This window comes from Phyllostomus discolor, chromosome 9 (genome assembly GCF_004126475.2).
Source record: "Phyllostomus discolor isolate MPI-MPIP mPhyDis1 chromosome 9, mPhyDis1.pri.v3, whole genome shotgun sequence".
Lineage (NCBI taxonomy): Eukaryota > Metazoa > Chordata > Mammalia > Chiroptera > Phyllostomidae > Phyllostomus > Phyllostomus discolor.
In genome coordinates, this window is record NC_040911.2 from 31,747,128 (window position 1) to 31,760,197 (window position 13,070).

The window sequence follows — 13,070 nt, forward strand, 5'->3', positions numbered from 1 at the left end:
TTCCCCTAGTTTCTCTGTCTGATATTTTTTGGTGGAGATTATAGGGTTTTCAATGTACACTATCATGATTTTTGTGAATAATGACAGTTTTACTTCCTCTTTTCCAGTTTGGATGCCTTTTATTTCTTTTTCTTGCCTGATCACCATGGCTAGAATTTCCAGTACAGTGTTGCATAAGAGGGGTGAAAGTGGACATCCTTGTCTTGTTCTTCATCTTAAGGGGAAAGCCTTTAGTATTTTATTTTAGGCTTTGATTCATGTTTTGACTTAGTGCTATTGTAAGACTCAGTCCTCACATTTTCTGTTACTTTTGCATAGGATTTGACTCTTGTTTTATAAATGCAATTTTGAATATCATGAAGACACTAATTAGGCCCCTTCCTTCCTTCCTTCCTTCCTTCCTTCCTTCCTTCCTTCCTTCCTTCCTTCCTCCCTTCCTTCCATTTTCTCCTTTTTTCTTTACCTCTTTGGTTTCCTTCACTGAGTTTCTTTGGTTACCTTAATTATCTTTGTATTCTCTGAGGTCCATTTTCTTTTTAATCTTCATTTCATTATCTTAGTTTTAAGAATTCCTCAAATGTCTGTGATTCTCATTTGGTCATTATAATAAGAATGAAGGGATGGGATACTTGTTTGAATTTCTATTTGCATGGATAGAACTTTTGAATGGTAAATAATGCTTAGACAATGGAGAATTAGTCATTGCATTGAAGGCTCTTCAAACGTCTGCATCTAGAGAAAGTATTCTTTCCCTATACCACACAAAAAGTCCAGAGACAGTTTATATAATTTTCTTTCTAGTTTCAAAGCGTAGCTACTGGCCTTCCTGCATGCCAGAGTGCCTTCAATTAGTAACTGATTTTTTACCCCACTTTTCACTTTTTTCCAGCCATGTCTGACATAAGTGAGTCTGGGTCATTCTGGGTCTATTTAAGGGGATTTCTTGCCTTCACTGTTGTCAGGCCACAGTCACCAAATAGTCACCATATGTTTATTGAGCAGCTATCATGTGCCAGACACTGTCCTTGGTACAAGAGATGCATCATATGCATCAGTAAACAGAACAGAAAACTTTGTAGAGTTTACATCCTAGGAGGAAAGACATTTCCTTTACTTCTCATGAGGCTGAGCATTTTTAAATATGATTAAAAAATGACCCTTTGGGCCGGAATGGGAATAAAAGGGAGAAAACTATACTTGAACAATGATTAAAATTAAAAAATCATGGATAAATCTATTGTATACTGAAGACATTATTTTTTTAAAGGTTTTATTTATTTATTTTTAGAGAGGGAAGGGAGGGAGAGAGAGAGACAGACAGACAGACACAGACATCAATGTGCGGTTGCTGGGGGTTATGGCCTGCAACCCAGGAATGTACCCTGGCTGGGAATCGAACCTGGGACACTTTGGTTCCCAGCCCGCGCTCAATCCACTGAGCTACGCCAGCCAGGGCAGACATTATTTTTTAGTAAGAATACAAGACAATATAAAAATAGGATAATTAATGTTCTTCATGTTATTTGTGTTGTTATTATAACCTTTATTCTCTATTTTCTGTAATAATCAGTAAATTATATTGTGTTTAAGAGTATATCAGTTTTCCCTTTCCGGTGGTGACGACCTCCCCACAACAATATGCCTCTTGCAAAGGATCTCCTTCATCCCTCTCCAGAAGAGGAGAAGAGGAAACACAAGAAGAAGTGCCTGGTGCAGAGTCCCAATTCTTATTTCATGGATGTGAAATGCCCAGGTTGCTATAAAATCACCACCATCTTTAGCCATGCACAAACGGTAGTTTTGTGTGTTGGCTGCTCCACTGTCCTCTGTCAGCCTACAGGAGGAAAAGCAAGGCTTACAGAAAGATGCTCCTTCAGAAGGAAGCAGCACTAAAAGTAGCACAAATCAAGATGAGTGGGGAACCATCCCAATAAACACATTTTGGATACATCCTGAAAAAAAAAAAGAGTATATCAGTTTTGGAGGTGACCTAAAATATTCTCAGTTTCACTTCCAGGGACCCAATGCAAGAAAAAGAGCACACGTGTGGAAGCAATACCTAAACATCTATCAATATGGAAAGGGTCTCAAAAATTGTAATATATCAATGTATGAAATATTGTACAAAATTTAAATTTAAATGAATTTGGTCTCAATATATTGAATTAATATCTGTAATGCAGTTGAATGAAAAAAAGCTGGAGAATGAGGCTTATATAAGTTTATTTAAAAACAAATAAAATAAAACAGATAAATATGTTTATTTGAGCATAAAGAAAAGTGTAAAGGGATTCACAGCAGATTGCTCCCTAAAAGGTGTAAAAAGGAAGATGAGAATACAGGGGCATATTTAACTTATTCTTTGTGAATTTAGACATAAAAATACTTTTAAACAAGTGTGTACTATTTACAAACTAACTGTAAAATTTTTATTCAAAAATGTACAACTATATATATTATTGTCCCTGCCTGAGATTTTCTGAATTAGAATATCTGAGCTGAAAGTTTTAGAATTTGAAGTTTAAAATTGCTCCTCATGTTCATTTGGTTTGGTGTCATACTGCAAAGTGAAAGGTCGCCATTTCAATTCCCAGTGAAGGCACATTCCTGGGTGGCAGGTTCAGTCCCCCATTGGGGCCCATATGAGAGGCAACCAAATGATGTGTTCTCTCTCACATTGACGTTTCTCTCTCTCTCTTGCCCCCATCTTCTGTTCTCTCTAAAAATAAATAAATAAATAAATAAATAAACAAACACAATCTTAACAGATAAATAAATTGCTCCTCACATCATACTAAAGCACACTTTTTTTTATTGTTGTTCAAATACAGTTGTTTCCATTTTCCCACTGTCACTTCCCACCATCCCACCCAGTACCACCTCCCACCCTTTATGCTGCCCCCCTTTGGCTTTGTCCATGGGTCCTTTATACATGTTCCTTGACAAAGGCTAAAGCACACTTTAGTGTTAGAGTCAGTCACTTAGAGAAAATTAATAATTAGAAAAATAATTTAAAAAAATGTATGTATCCAGACTAAGACTTATCCATGTATATGCAAATAATATGAATCAAATTTGATGACTAAATTTAAAAACTTACATCATATAATGTAGTCTTGTAGAGAAAAGTTCATTGGACATTGATTCAAAGGACAGGTTTGCAACACAATTTTTGATGAGTCTTGCTATTTTAAAATAATCAACAATTCTCTTTACAGAAAATTTTTAGGAGAATACATGCAGGCCATGAGAACTATCCATTTTAAATGATGACTTACACAAAGTCTTTCATAGCTTGGTGACATCAATGGAATGGGTGCATAGTGACTAAAAGTCATTCATTAGAGGGTGAAAACCGATTTTTATGTAAAAGTATGATATATGTGCAACTCGGCTGGGTTCTACAAGAGAAAGTGTGGTAATAAAGGGAGAAATCCCAGATGTGGGCGATGGATGGGGTGGTGGGGAACATCCCAGGGTAGGACTGGGCAGCAAATACAAGCAGGTGAAGCATCCCAAAGGTCATGTATACTGGTATTTTCTTGACAGGTCTGGAGAGCCAAGACCATCTAATGTCATGGTAGAGGGGATTTCCAGAAAGGGACAATAACCAGACCCTGGAAGGCGACATAAGTTTTTACTGCTCTTTAGGGGTTGAATTGGGGAACATCCAGGCCTTCTTATTTCAAGCCTGTTCTAAATGTCTTGTATGTGACGACTATTTTTCTATGATTTAAAAGTATAGATACTTGCATATAATGTATGAAAACAGAATTGTGTGATGAACATTTGTGGTTTCTGCTGCCCAGCATCCTTCACTGCTTCTGAAAACAGTGAACTGATTAGGCTCCAGGGAGCTGTTCCCTCTTCTGTTCCCCACTGGTGTTCCTCAGGTGGAGGTGACTAGCTCCTGGCTTGAGGAGTGGCCATGTGTGACCTAGACCAGATGAATCAGAGTTTATCAGTCCATGAGTAACAGTGATTGATTCAGGAATGCACACCTATTCCAAATAAGTCAGCTCAATTTTGTTTTGTTGTTTATTTGAGGGACTGCACAAAATATTTTCTTTTTCACAAGATTTGAACCTGGTAGGACATGGTCTAAAGTTGTGGACAGAAATGGTGCTACCAAATGTTGCCATAGATCAATGAGTCAGAGTTAGAAATTGACTAGGTCTTAGATCTACAGTTCAAACCCCTGGATCAAGCTGCATTCCAATCCCATGGTTACGAGACTGATTTCTTTTTACTGTTTAATTCGGTTTGAGCTTAGTCATTTGCAATCAAAAGAGCCCTGGGTAATAGTGGCAGATTAAAGATGGCTGCAAACTCTTTGATACTCTTCTTATTTGGAGAATGAATCTGTGATTCCCATCCCCCGACCCCCAAATCTTCGGGGGACATTATGATTTCTATGCCTAATAGAAAGTGGCAGAATAGACACTATGCCAGTTTCCTGTTCCAGTTCTTGAGCAACTAGCGGTTTCTGCATCCTTTCTTACTGAAACCCGAGCTCTGGGGGCTCTCTGACACTGTGGAAGAAGTCCAACAACCCTGGGACTAATATACTCAAAAGCTCGAGAGGCAGTGTGTTGTGCAAGCCCTTTATGGTGTAAACAGTCCCCACTGAGAACAGTCTTCCAGCCAAGGCATGTGGTACATTGACTGAAGCAGTCCTGGACTCTTCAGCATAGTTCATCCACTTGAGGCCCACTCAGTTAGAGAAAATAAGTAGCCAAATACCACTGAGTGACCTCAGCTTACACTACGTGGAGCTAAAGAATCACCTAGCTGAGCCCTGACAAAAGTCTTGACACACAGTGTTGTTAGAAGTACCACAGTGGCTGGGTTTGGGTGTTGCTTGTTATCCAGTATATAACTTATATACCATGAAACCAGATACAAATGTTTAGTTATTGAAACTTAAAGTTACTTAATTAGTCACCAATTGGTAATTGGTTTCTTTTTTCTTTCTCTCTTTCTCTTTTTACTATTATATATAGTCAGTAGGTGTTGAAAGGCAAGAAAAGATTTTCTTTTCCAGGAGGACAATAATAAAAAGCTGAGGCACTTCTCATTTGAGAGGTGAAAAGAGACTTGATTTTCTGAATACGAGCTACATTAGACAGTGATGTTTTCAGTATTATGATTTTGATCAAATTATCTATTTGTTTGGTCCTAGTTATTTAGGGTTAATAAATTTAACCCTCTCTATTACACAGGTTAAATACAGGTTTCAAATAAATATATATGCATATCATGTTATATTTTTTCTACAAGTTTGAAGTATCATTATGATTCTATTTCTAAATTCACATATATAAAGAGTGCATCATGAATACTTTAGTGATCACGAATTGACTCCTACTGTGACCCCACCTATTTCCATGTGTGTGTAATTGTACACAGAATCCATGCAAGATAATGTTACTTACATTGGAAAGGAGATTTTGAATTATGAAAAGAAAATTAGTTAAGAAAAGACTAATTGCAAACAAAAAAGAAAACATTCACATACATTTGATAAAATCCTGGGAATTCAAGTGAATAAGACACTTGTGGTCAAAACTAACATCTAAGTGTCACATTAAGGAAGGAAGAAGGGTGGTATAATGTTGGTGTAATCAACTTGGCTCAGAAGATGTGATTCAAATTCAGCTGTGGCATTTGTTGGCTTTTGTATTTGAGATTTATATTCATATCTTCTGTATATTCATACCTGGTGCCTAATTTATTAACTGACTTTAAAAATAATGCTTAAATGCATCAATGGTATCTGCAGAATATCTATGATATGACAAAATTAGTATCTTGAAAGGCTATACTTTTTGTGTGTGCATTTCCAGAAGGTGTCCATTAAAAACATGTGTCATTCCTTTAAATCCATGTCACATATTATCTCCTGCATTCCTCCAGTTGTGAATGAATGGAAAAAGATAAAGCTGTAAGGCCATCTTCTATGAAGCTCCAAATTAACTCAAATAGGAATGTAAAATAATGTTTGTTGAAAACTTTTTCAATGCAATTAAAATTTAATAAAGTTAGAGCTGTTTGTTTAATAATTTTTTGACATTATATAAATATTAAACAATGGTTTATTTCCTCATTTCAGAAGATAATTGCAAAATTACCGTCATCTGGAAAGAGTTGTTGTCAGGGCGTGCTCTCTCCCTTATCATTAGGGAGCAACATTTCCCACAACATCCGCTTTAACTGGTCATGAGTGATGCCTGATTTCTTTGCCCTTCCTTCTTTGCAACTCTGGAACCTAATTTTAAATGATGCAATTTTTACCTTAAATTTTTTTCGGGATTCTGTAATGACTTAAGCCTATCAATATTTCCTGCTTAGTTTCTAGCCTACAGTAGAGTTGTGGAAAATATTGTGATTTTCCTCCAGAAGTCCAATTTGATCTGTAGTTCATATAATTGGAAAAACAATTTGCAATCTTATTTCCATTAACCAGTTCCTGACATGGGGAATTTTATCCAGACTTCTTTCCTAGCAAGGCTACAGTAAAAGTGATGTCCTATTTTATGAGTTTTTTCCACCTCAGACTATTAGATTAGAGTTCATGGACAACCTGATCAGAATCACTGTTAGGAGCTTATTAAAACTGAAATTCCCAACATCCCATATATAAGATTCTAATTTAGTTGGTCTGTGATGGAACCTAAGGATTTGCATTTTCAACATGTGTTCCCAGGAGGATTTTATGAATAACTGCAATAATTCACACAATAAACATTAGGCCAATTGGTAATAAAGTTATCCTATACATATAATGTGCACTCACAGAATAAATGAAGTAGAAAATAGAAATAATGATTTGACTAGTTATTTATATTTTTAAATCCTTAGTATGCAGGGATACCTTTATGGAGGATTATATGACTCATTTTATCATAAAAATACAAAATCTGTTAACCTCATATTTTCCCTTGTACGGCAATGTAATGGATAAGGAGCTTACGTATAAAATTGGTTACATAATTTTTCACATTTTGGTGGGTTTAAAGTATATCCACAAATTCTTTGATATTCCCCTCTTCAAAAGGAGCAGCCTAATTCCTCCCCTCCCCTGAATGTGAGCTGTACCTAGTGACACTGTATGAAGGAATAGAATATTGTGGAAGTGATTGTGTCATTTCTGAGGCTAGGTCACAAAAAATGCAGTGGCTTCTACCCTGAGCTCTCTTCACCATTCATTCCAAGGAAAGCAGGCTGCATGTTAAGAGGCCTTGATAAAACCCAGGCAAGAAGTCTCAGGTCTCTTGCTAACAGTCAGCACCAACCTGGCAGATCTGCTTCAGCAGATCCTCAACCCCTGGCTGAGTCTTTAGATCACTCCAACCCTGGCTGATATGTTGGCAGCAACCTCATTAAGAGATACTGGATCAGAACTGCCTAACTAAGTGATTCTGGAATATGTGGCTCACAGAAATTGTAAGAGCTTTTAAAGTTCATTGTTTTTAAAATTTTTTTATTATTTATTCTATTATAGATGTCCCAATTTTTTCTGCTTTGCTCCCCTCCATTCAGCCCACCTCGCTCTCCCTCAGTTAATTTCTACTCCGTTGTCCATGTCCATGGACATGTTCTTTGACTAATTCCTTCCCCTTTATTCAGACATTCCCCTCTCCTACCTCTTCTCTCATAGCTGTCACCCTGTTCCATGTTTTCCTGTGTCTGGTTCTATTTTGCTTGTTAGTTTATTTTGTTCATTAGATTGCAGTTAAAAGTAAAATAGTATGGTGTTTGTCTTTCACCAACTGGCTTATTTCACCTCACATAATGGTCTCTAGTTCCATGCTGTTCCATGCTGTTATAAAAAGTAGAAATTCCTTCTTTTTTTATGCTGTGTAGTATTCCATTGTGTAAAAATAGATATTTTTGCTGTGTGTCATCTATTCTTGCTTTCAACAGATATTTGTTGACATTTACTCTCTGTCAATCATTTTTCTCGGACCTTAGTATATATCAGTCAACAAAAGATGCAAAAATCCCTGCTCCATAGAACTTTTGGTGTTAGTTGTTAATCATTTATTAAATAAATATGTATTGAGGACATGCTATGCATAGGCAGAAATATGTATGTGGCACAGGCTCTGCCCTCACTTCAACACTCATGTACCTTCCATAAGAGTGTTTTTTATGAACTCAAAAGCCTTAAAAAATAAACGGTTAGACAATTTTTGTGTCAATTAAAATGTATGTTACAATAGCAAAATAAATTAAGATAGTGATTGTCTATCTTCCATTTTTGGCTATTCATACAAATGCAATAAGAATATTTGAGTTCTATTATTCTATCTGTCAGCCTGTCATATTATAATGTCAACTCTCTGTTCATGAGGGACACTCTACCCAGGGGGTGCTTTTTTTTTTTCATTTACTAAAGCATGATAAAGTCACAAAATGCCTGAGATTTTCTGCATAACATCTCCTTGACATACCAGCACTCCCACGATAAGAAAGAAGACAAGATCATTATTTGATGCTGTCTACTATTTTTATAGCATTTATATTAAAATTGTGTGTTCCTGAATTTATCAGTGATCTATAGAAGCGCATTTTAAGCATAAAATGATGAATGCAGATGTACAAGTTTAAATCTTATTTCCAGTGAGGTGAACTTTATGATGGAAATGTAATTAGTAATAACTGTCAGCAATAACAGCCTTTCATAGACTTCAAATTAAAATAAAAATTAAAGCTTTTTATAGACCAATAGTTAATTGAGTTCAGATTCTTCAGTTTTCAGATAAGAAACCATAGTCAAAGAAATTTTAGTCAAAGTTGGCTATTGGCAGAAAAGGAACAAAACCCCAGTGACTCTCAGTCCACAGTCTTCCATCACACTGAGGTTTTATCTCATTGCTATGACTAGAAAGCAGAGCAATATTCACTTCATAAGTGCTTAAGCTTTCATCTTGCACAAAATAACTTCGAACTTTAATATCGTACATACTTAGTTATTTGTTAGGCCAATGTGAATTTAACCTTCAGTTTCTTTTGATTTAAAAATGAACTTAACTTGAGAAAATGACTACAGAAATGTTTCAAAATGGGAAAAAAAACTATAAAATTACTGCACCAAAAATAACTGCATTTATTTTTGTATTTTTTCCCTTCAAGTTTTTAGTAATTGTAGTAACAGCAAACATACAATTGTATGTGAGCATTTCTATGTATTTACTTCATATTCTACAGATTGCCCAATTTTGGGGATTACAGAAACTATTGCAAACAATAACTTGTATAGTGGACTTTATTTATCTATAATTGTCCTTATTTCATTAGAGTTAATTTTTGATCATCAAAAATTGAGCACTAATAAAATAAAAGATATGGATATGTATGCCTTTGATCTATATTTCCATGTTTCTTCCCAAAAGGGTACAGTACCAATTCTTCATGCTATTAGCAATGGAACCCCATTGAAAGCAAATCAATCTTTTCATGTTTCCTTCCTAACTACCACCTAGTCGGTAAACTGGCACAAAGTAAACAACAAAAATCATCGTTAAATGGATAAATAGATGTAAAAGTACCATTTTCTGTTTCAATCTTCTGTTTGTTTCACTGCCTTAGACATTATAAAATATTTTGCTTTAACTAACATTTTTATAAGTTTTAGTATTTTTATCATAATTGATATAGATTCAAATTCTTTGGTCACTGGGTATTTACTCACTTGTACTTTTAGATCTTTTTCATTACCTATTTGCACACTCTGTGAAAACATAAGCCAGTCATACTCCAAATTTCTGGGGTAGGAGAGAAGCTGAGATGCCCAAAACTGGGAAAAAATTGGGGCTTGTCACGTAACAGACAGAGTAACGAATATTGCGTTTCATGTGGGAACTTATCATCTTTAAATTTTTAAAGTTTTTGATAAATTAGGGCTAAATGAGCAGAGTGACCATGCAACTTGTGGATTAAAACACTTCTGAGGATGAAAAGTGCTGGTCTTCATAATTAGATGAGGACAGCAGGCATAAACTGGGAATCTTCTATGGAAACCATAATGCAGTCACTCTGATTATGGGCATGATGCCAACCTAATTCTAATGTTAGTTTGCCTTCAAACTTCTACTTACATAATTAAAAAGGGCCATTATGCTGTTAGAAGAGGGGTGCTGGGGAAGGGAGGTTATCCAAGTTGTGTTGTAGTAGGCATGACTTCTGTATCAGTCGAGATCCATGTTACAAAGATGTTAAAGGAGATGAAATTCAAATGAGGGACAAGGAGACCTAGAAATTGCCTTGAAATTTTTCCCAGGCCTGCAACCAAAGCATGAGATGTTAACAAATGTCAGGAATTAGAACAGCCCGGGAGAGATTAGAACCACTGTAGAACTGACCAGGCAGAGGCCAGGAGGGAGGTATTTGTGAAGGTTGGAACCACATGGAGACACAGCCACTGCCATGACACATCCCTGAAGCAGAGGTGGGGGGGAGTTACCTTGGCTTGCTCCTTCCTCTTGCTCTCCAATCTCCTACCAGTACCTCCTGTTGGTAGAACCAGAGATCAGTTACCAAAGGAGCCTGGGGACTGTACTTTGCAAAGCCAGCACCAGCTCTGTGAGACATAAAAGTATAAGGGAGGAGAATGGATCTGAGAGCAACTAGGAAAATGATCACCACATCCACTATAGTCAGTATTTAAGGAGAATGAAAAACAACATACAAGCCAAATAGGCTGATTAGTGGACTGTGCTGTTCAGGTCTGATGTACAGCTGGACCTACTGTGATTTTTCATAGGAGCTACAGTCAGCTATTAACCATCACAGAGTTTCTGGGGACTCAGAATGGGGCAACAATGTCTCTGGAGAGTCAAGGGCATGGGATAGTGCGACTCAGATTCATTTACTTCTGTCTTGTTCATTAAATCATGTAAAAGTGTGTGTATAATAAATAAATAACCTAGAGGTATTTATGCTATCTGTTTAAAATGTTTTTATTTTATTTTTAACTGAGAGACAGGCAGGAGAAAAGCCAATAAAGAAACAAACCCATGAAGCCCATTGAAACTGCAAATCTTGATGCGTATTATTAATTAGTATTTAGAATGCCTTTCTCTTTGTACGTTAGAAGTAAATGGAGTGTGTGCACATCATTTGAGAGGAAACACTTTTTATCTCCCTCTCACAGCGTCTACAGTTACCACTTCAATTTCATTCTTTTTCACTCCTCTAATTTGCATAGGCACAAACATGGTCCATATATTACCCACACTAGGTTTAGACCCAGACAGCAGCCACTTCTGCTAACTTCCGTATCTCACACATCCGACTGAGGCTTTCTGAAGCAACAAGAATCAAGAATCCTTCGGTTTAAATTGGACAGCAAAGCTTCTGTTCTGAGAAAGAAAATAACTACTGGCTAAAGTCTAATTAGAATTCTAAATTAAGGGCTTCAAAATTCTTAATCACTGGTATTCTCTCTGCTGAGTTGGTCTCATTTTCTGTAACATTTAAAGTCAAACACTGTGCTCCATGAAAGCAAATATTCATTCTCGCCCACACAAAACTTAGCAGATTCAACCTTGAATCCTGGTCTCCTATCATTTCACTGTCTCATGCCGGCTCATTGCTTTCTACAAGTCATAACATTCTGCTCTTAGTTAATACTTTTTTTAATAACTCATCCTTACCATGGTGACTTCTTTGACTATTGATAGTATAATCACTAGATTTATTGTACAGACTGGGACACTTTTAAGGGTAAAAAAGATGTTAGTAATAATTATACTGAGAACAGGCAAAACTCACAACTATCCCTGGCAAACCAAGGTAAAAGTTCTAACCATAGCCCCAGTCATTCCATAAACCTCTGAGCATCATAAACACATTTAAATAAATACAGGTATATACAGGTATCCTCTTCCTCCTTTCCCCTCCTATATTGTTCCACCTATTATTCACTATAACCTTGATTTTGCTTAATATCAAAGAAAAGCATTATTCTGATATTTAAATGTGTAAGTTTTTCAACTACCCCCCATTGATCCAAGGACAAATTTTTAGTTTGTTGTTTTTTGTCCACTGAATATCAGTCATGCTATCTTCTGCTTATGTTTCTCCCTGCATTGTCTATTTATAAAGTATAAGGTTTGGAGGGACAGAGGAATGATAACTTCTGGGTAAATGTGGTATACCTTTGTGTGATGCTAGGGGCGGGAGACAATAAGATAGGACTGACCAACAAGAGTAAGGATCAGGCTTACTGGGCACAAAAAGTCCTCCAGATACCAAGGGTCTAGGTGAGCAAGTTGTTAAGATCAGAAAATTCAGCTAAGGGGGAGGGGGGAAAGCTGTAATCTGTCCTACGTAACTGCAGTAAGGAACCAGATTCCAGGAGACCAGACATGAACACCAGTATTGTTAGCTGGTGCAAGCCTGTTGCAAGCCTTCCTGTTTTTACTGTAGGGTGTGTGCAAGTAACTTTTAAACCATAACTCCTCTCGCTAAGAAATCACCCTGAGGCTTGACTTACTGGTGCATGCACCCTTGTGAACTAATTCGGCAATGATTACACCATTTAGTATCGAAGGTACACTGTAACTAGCAAGTTTACCTGAGATTTTCTAAATTTAAAATTGATTTGACAATATTTGCCAGTGTGTTATTAAAATGTAAGCATTCAGCTAATATTTGGAGCTTTCAGTTGGAAAAATTGCTTCTCTTACATCAAAAAATGCCTTTGCAGTCATGTAATACATTGCTTTCTGATTATTCTGCAATAAAAATAGACATGATTTTTTTTAATGTTTGCAAAATTTTAAAAAAAGTTTTTACTTTTGTTTATCATGAATATAAAAAAGGAGAAAAATGGGTTGGACTTACAGCTTTTGTCATTATTTAAAATGCTGATAAAACAAGTTCCTTTTCATTCATTTGCCCTCTCCTTTTTCCAAACATGTATCCATCCCTGGTTGAAGAGATGACTTAAAACCTGAAACCGCTCCTTCCCAACAAAATGGTATAGGAACTGGGAGTAACAAGGGAGTTTGGAGAGGCAGTTTAGTTGTCTCAATCATTTTCTACCTTCTGAATTTAATTTT

The 13,070-nt window shown here is 36.3% G+C and overlaps 1 protein-coding gene across 1 annotated transcript; it reads left to right on the forward strand.

The window, feature by feature from the left end:
- The first annotated feature begins 1,606 nt into the window (after window positions 1-1,606).
- On the forward strand, window positions 1,607-1,968 carry LOC114506663 (40S ribosomal protein S27-like). The gene has a single exon (XM_028524467.2). It carries the CDS (start codon window positions 1,639-1,641, stop codon window positions 1,891-1,893), a length of 255 nt encoding a protein of 84 aa, XP_028380268.1. The 5' UTR covers window positions 1,607-1,638; the 3' UTR covers window positions 1,894-1,968.
- The last annotated feature ends 11,102 nt before the right edge of the window (window positions 1,969-13,070 follow it).

Bases quoted from the DNA above. Each gene is read 5' to 3' on its own strand.
- LOC114506663 (XM_028524467.2), top strand. From the start codon at position 1,639: ATGCCTCTTGCAAAGGATCTCCTTCATCCCTCTCCAGAAGAGGAGAAG.